Source organism: Puccinia triticina, chromosome 2A (genome assembly GCF_026914185.1).
Source record: "Puccinia triticina chromosome 2A, complete sequence".
NCBI classification, from domain to species: domain Eukaryota; kingdom Fungi; phylum Basidiomycota; class Pucciniomycetes; order Pucciniales; family Pucciniaceae; genus Puccinia; species Puccinia triticina.
In genome coordinates this window covers 5,339,756-5,346,342 of record NC_070559.1, presented here as the reverse complement: position 1 = coordinate 5,346,342, position 6,587 = coordinate 5,339,756, and the positions used below count along the sequence as shown (strand labels likewise).

The window sequence follows — 6,587 nt, the reverse complement described above, 5'->3', positions numbered from 1 at the left end:
TTGATAGGGAGTGGTAATCCAGTCACTATATCTCTCTCTCATATGTTGTTTTCTGAAAAATAAAGAACTGACTGGATAGGCTATGATTTGAGCAACCATACATTACTACTTTTCAAAAGCTTGAGCACAATTAAATTGAGAATCAGGGAGAGAACTATGTAGAGGATGGGAGGGATGTTATTTTAAGTTTATCAAGGGTTGAGGAGGCCGATACCTTTCTTAGCATCCCAAGGAAAGACTTCAGAGTTAAGGTTAACAAGGGAGTGAGCAGAGAATTGGGAGGTTTGTGAAGGAGGAGGAGTGGACAAGACAGGATGGCTAGATGGAGGAAGAGGATTGAAGGAGGGATGAAGGATGACAGGGTCGAAAAGTTTGCATTCGTAGCAATTTAGGGGGGCCATGAGGGCCTCTTCGAGTGCGGGGAAGGTTTAATAATGATTGACGGAAGGGTTGACCAGGACGGGGTCCACGGGGCCATAAAAAAGAGGGAGTTGACTCGCCGTGAGTCGTGGTTGTCGTTGGAGCGGATTCGCAGGAGAGCCCCGTTGAGCCGAGGAGGCAAGCTGCGCTCAGAATCATTCATCCCGGCCCGGCTTGGCTTTGGGGTCAATAACGTTCCCCCTGCTGACGAGCTTCCTTGGGACGCAGCCGGGCCCCCTTGTCCGGGGATCGCTCGAGTGCCCTGATCAGGTTTGCCGACCGGCCCGACATGGTTAGCACTCGTGATGTTCAAGCGATGAGCGAGATCATCATCGATATTGAGGATCAGAGGCGGTCCGGGTTGGGAAGATCCATTCCCGCTTTCTTCAGTTGCTGCTTGTTTGAGACCAACTTGGACGGGCGCTTGGCCGAGAGCCGGATGATTTGGAGGGAGCTGATCAGAATTCTCGGCCCTGAGCGACTGAAGGGCTGATGTGAGTGTCGTCGGGGCTACGAGTCCGAGGGGCGAGATGAAAGAGGATGCATCGGAGGCGCTGTACAAACTGCTTCGACGAGTGTCGGGTAGTTTGTAAGCCGCTGATGCGCTCGGAAGTCGACTGCCCACGGTGCTGCTACGGCGCAGGGCTGATTTTCCTGGGGATCGGGATGCCGGGCTTGCCTGATGGTTTGCAGGGGAGGCAGGTTGGCAGGAGCTTGATTTGGCCATTGTTTGACCAGGCCCCAGCTTACTGCCATAGGGCGGAGGCGGGGAGTATTGGGGTGAGTTGGATGCAGTGGGCTGTGCTTGAGGATTGGAGACGCGCTCCTTGCCCTTGTGCGGGGTGACTCGGGCCAACGTCTTGGGAAGCCAAACGAAATCCTCCTTTTCTTCCAGATCTTGAATTTTTTGGCAACAATCGCTCTGATCCCATCGAGCGCATAGACTGTTCAAAAAGAAAAGAGGGTGAGCCCACAATATATATGTTTTTAAAAAGATATCCTCACCTCTCAGATGATCATTCCACCCAGCGATGGCCAGCAAGATATTGCTCCTGACTTCGAGGACCTTCAAGCTCTTGAACCTGGTCTTTTTGATCAGGCTGATTGGCTTGACGGTATGGACCAAGCCACGGGAACGATCCGAGCTATTGGAGGACTTGGCGAAGGCGGTAAGTGGGACAAAGTCCAGCCCGTTGTTGGTTCTGATCAGCAGGAACTTGTCGTCAAGGATTGCACCGCAGAGCAGCTGCAAGTTTCGAGAGACAGGCAGGGTGGGCGTCAAGGGGGTCAGTTTCAGGTTCATAGACGCCAGGGTTGATGCGGTGGCGTATGAGGGATTTAATCCAGGGCTAGCTGTCCTGTCAGCTGAACGGAAAAAAAGAACAGATAGGTATTAGATGAGATGAAGGATATAAACTTGATTGAAGGCCGTACAATGGGCAGGATCCGTGGCCTGATTAGACGTGCCATAGGTCTTGAAGCCTGAGCGATGATTTGGAGCGCGACTGTGGTGATCGGGATTGGAGGGACGGTTGAAGGTGGATTCAAAGGGATTGCGACTTGCGGATCCGGCAAACGAGGAGGGGCCGGGCGAGGTGGGGTTGGAGTTGGAGCCCAAGGCGCGCGAGAGGAGAGTGGAGAAGAAGTTGCGCTTGCCCTACAGGAGAGTGAAGGCCCCTCGCGCGAAGCGCAAGCCTCCAATCTCTGTGAGACAGAGACCCTGCGGCCTTTGTCGACAAACTCTTGCCAGTTGGCGCCGCGCTTCGGGGCTCTGTCTGGGTGTATAAAGGCTTGGAAGCTGCACGGTACAGTCCGGCGGCGGTCAGCTCTCCACGTGTCGATCCCGGTATCCAATCTCGGTAATATTGCTAAGCATGAGTTGACTAACCTGCACGGTACAGTCTGGCGGCGGTCAGCTCTTCACGTGTCGATCCCGGTATCCAATCTCGGTGAGGAAAGAGAAGGGATACCGGGCGTGCAAGAGCCGGACTGTACGTGCCCGGCAGTGACAGGGTTAGGGTTTGGACCTGTCACTGACGGGAGCTAACAACTATGTACAACATGTGTAAGTACATAGAGACTAGCTAAAGTTGACATTAGTGCATATTGGACTCTAACACCCCCTCCCACGCATGTAAACTTTAGTCGATTAGTCCCAGCTTGATACTCGCCTCCACCATCTTTGTCGCACCGAGTTTCTTCATCAACACATCCGCCACCTGGTTCACCGTGCTTGTCCATTCCAACTTGATTCCATTCGCCCGCACCAAATCATCAACAAAGTAGAAAGCTCTTTGTAGATACTTTGTTTTCTTTTTTGAGGCGTTATCAGATGCAATGAGAATAGCAGCTTCATTGTCGACGTGTATTGACATTTCAGGATAAAGCTTGATGTCATCCAGGATTTTCATGATGTGCGCCAATTGTTGCGAACCTTCTGAAAGAGCCAGATATTCAGCTGCACACGTTGAAAGTGCAACTACCGTCTGCCTTTTCGAGCCCCACGCAATGACATCCCCGTTGATTGTCATCACATACCCAGTCGTCGATCGTTCGTGTTCACCCCCCCAGTTCGCATTGGTCCAAAGTTGTAGTCCCTCCCCAGTACCCCGGTAAGCTAGTTTCTTTTTTGCTGTTTTCCTGACATAACCAATCAAGAAGTCCAGAGCGTTCCAGTGCGTTTCACTAGGGTTAGAGCTAAATCTTGCTAGTAGGTTTACTGGAAAGGAGATATCAGGTTGTGTACGGCTGAACAGGTACATCAGTGAGCCAATGATTGAGCGGTATTCCGTCGCGTTCACAGGATCACCAGCATGGGTTTCAAGCAAGTCATTGCTCAGCGCTACTGTCCGGGGAACTGCTACGCGGTGGTATTTCTCCACAATTTTTGTTGCCATCAAAGTCTGATCCAGGTATACGCCGTCATTCCGCTTTTCAAAGTTGATCCCAACGAGCCGATTGACCTTGTCCGACCATTTGATCTCGAGATCCTTCATCATTCCGTCTCGAAGTTGGTGTAAAAGTGAAACATCCGAAGCCACCGCAAATCCATCATCGACATGGAGCCAAATGATGACAAAACCGGTGCCCTTCTTGAACAGGTAAAGTGAAGGCTCAATCTCGCTAGCTATGAAACCAAGTTTTTCTACTGTCAGCTTGAAATATTTCCACCAACAGCGAGCGGCTTGTTTTGTTCCATACAGGGCCTTCTTTAGTTTCATTATTTTACCTTTCAGGTGAGGAAAGATTTTGATCGGTGGTTGAACAAAAACGTCTTCTTCAATCGGGCTATACAAGTAAGCCGAGCTAACATTGAAAGATGCTGTAGGTAAACCGAACTTGTTTGCCATTGAGATCAATAACCGAAGTGTATTCAGAGATGCAGTTGGAGCATAGGTTTCATTGCAGTCGACACCCATTTGCTGATTGAAGCCCTTCACAACATATCTTGCCCTAAACTTTTTGATCATCCCATCTGGCCTTCTTTTCAGCGAAAACACCCACCGTGCGCCAAGGACTCGCACGCCCTTAAACGGATCCACCGCCTCCCATACGTCCAATTCGCCAAACTTATCCATCTCATACATTGCCGCGTTCCGCCAGGATGTCGAGTCGAGTCCAGACAGTGCCGCTTTGATGTGCTTTGGTAAGTCAATTTCCGGGTTAGGGTTAAGTTGGGCAAAGGCCTTCTCTTCTTCAGCAGCAATCTCGTTGGTCTTCTCGTCACCCAACTTCAGCATGATCTGATTCAGGACAAAATCCAGGTTGGATTTCTTGACTTGTTTCTTGACCAGTAAGTTCTGAAAGTCCGGAAAAATCGCTGCCGTTGAGTGTATCGCCCTCCGCTCCCAAGGTGAGAAGAATAGTCATCCCGCCCCGGCATCCGGGTATCCAATCAAAACAGCTTCCTGTGCTCTCTTGTCTAGCTTTTTTCGACATTTGCTAGGGATATGGATTAGAGCTTTTGCGCCAAACGGATAGAGCACGTCAGGATTAGGCTTGACACCGTAGAAGATCTCAACCGGTGATTTTTCCTTTGTCCTTGAATTGGGTATTTGGTTGTGTATGTGACCAGCCGTTGACCACACATAACTCCAGAAGCGCCGCGGTAGACAGCTCTCATGAAGCATTGTGCGAGCCATGTCTGCAATTGTTCGATTTAACCGTTCTGCCTCCCCGTTTTGTTGTGGTGTGTACGGGGCGCTTGGTGCAGTTTTTACTCCAATGACGTCGAGTCGTTTCCGTAGCGCATGGACATATTCAGGTGCATTATCACATCTGATATTGGTGGGATATTGACCAAAGTAGTTTTTGATGTGGGCTAACCATGACATGATTTTATTTGGAACGTCCGACTTTGCTTCAATTGCGCCAACAAAAGAAAAGGTGCTTGCATGGTCTTGAAGTGTTACACAGTATCGCATCCCGTGCAGGTCGGTCTCAAATGGGCCAGCAACATCAGAAACCATCAGGTCGAGTGGTTTCTCGCGGATGATCTGAGATTCGACACCCATGGATTTTCGATTGGTGCTCTTGGAAATAGCGCAGCGGTCACAGAAGAACTCAGACCATTTCAACTTGACTTCCGGATAGTTTGATCTCAGGTAACACTTGACTATCTCATCAGACACGTGTCCAAGGCGCAAATGCCATTTGTAGGGATCAAATGACGGTATTTGCGTGACTTTATTGACATGTTGGTGAGTGATGAGGGTTTCTAACGACCAACAATAATTATGGAAAATTGTTGAGTAGCGGTTATTACACGGATCAACTAACGTCGCCTCGGTCCCTTCATATTGGAGTTTCCACCCAGATGCAATTAACCGGCCGGTCAATAAGATTATTCCATCCACCCCAGGCACGAAATACACATCATCAATCACAATCTCCCCCGTCGGTGTTGGAATTTTCACCCTACCAACGTTGGTAACGGTAACGTTGCAATCGGTCACGGCAAGGTAGAACGTGCACGGGGCCGTCAGCTTGCGGGTCGGGCTGAAAAGTGACAAGTGTCCACTCACATGTGCTGAAGCACCGGAGTCAAGCAGGACACCCTTGGTCATTCCGGGAATGTTGACCTTTCGTACGTGGTGTTCAGAACGCCTTGGCGATGTGTATTTAGAGTCCTTCGCTTCGAAATCCACTGGAGGAGGAGCAATTTTCTTCATAGCCACTGCACGCCAGTGCTCTGAGCAGTCGGCGAACCAGTGGCCATGCTGTGAACAATAGGCACAATCGAGACCATAGCGCTGAACTTGCGCCTCCGTTGGTCCTTTCCCCTTGTAGTATTCGGCCTGCTCGACTGCAAAACGCGGGTGATTGAGTTTTGACAATTTATCGTCCAGTGTACGTTTTTGAGGGGCAACGTACTTCCCGCGGTTCCCTTGGTTGAACGCGTTGATTCGATCGAGGTCCATTGCCATGTTATCCACAACTTTCTTGCTGATTGGATTACGGTGGCGACATCGGCAAAAGACGGGGCCTTCTTGTCGTTAAGGTTCTGGTCTACCGTAAACTCAAACTTCGTCAACGCGGCACCCGTGACCGGTTTGAAATTCATCTGAAGGAGGATTCCAACGGCTTCGTTCAGGGTGAGTTTTGACTGTTCAAGCTTGCTCATAACTTTCGCCCATGCTGACATCGTCACTTCGTTTGCCAAGCCTGTATTGTTAACCAGCTCCATGAGAGACGACATCAAATCGATCTTGTGGCGACGATCAGATCGTTCACACTTGGATTTCAACGCTTCAAAGATCATCTTGGCGGTTTTGTGGCCGGCGGCTTTGATGATCCCAAGCAGCGACTTGTCAATTGTGTTCTTCATCAGGCTGGCAATCACATGGTTGTATTCAGTCGCCAGGTCAGAGAAGGTGTTTGTTTTCGCAATCATCGGTTTGGTTACGGAGAAGGCGTATTGAAGAGTAGCTTCTATTGACTCCTCCCACTGAGCATAGTTGGCCGAGTTGTAGGACAGGACCACATGATCGGGGTTCACTTCTTGGTGTAGCTTGAGAGGGGATTTTAGGAAGCTGCTCAGGATGACTTCTTGTCAATGTTCTTGGGCACGAGCGGCGGCAGTCACTGGATCATGAACGTGGGGTGGAGCTGCCTTCAGACGATTCAACTCAGCCGTCATGTTGGCCATTTGCTGTTGGAGGGCGGCG

At 50.1% G+C, this 6,587-nt stretch overlaps 1 protein-coding gene across 1 annotated transcript; it reads right to left on the bottom strand.

Annotated features, from left to right (window-relative positions):
* Window positions 1-388: 388 nt before the first annotated feature.
* On the bottom strand, window positions 389-1,723 carry PtA15_2A590 (uncharacterized protein; the record flags this gene model as incomplete). The annotated part of the gene is made up of 2 exons (XM_053166625.1): window positions 389-1,364; window positions 1,446-1,723. The coding sequence occupies 2 exons, from the start codon at window positions 1,721-1,723 to the stop codon at window positions 389-391; spliced, it is 1,254 nt and encodes a 417-aa protein (XP_053017828.1).
* Between the last annotated feature and the right edge of the window lie 4,864 nt (window positions 1,724-6,587).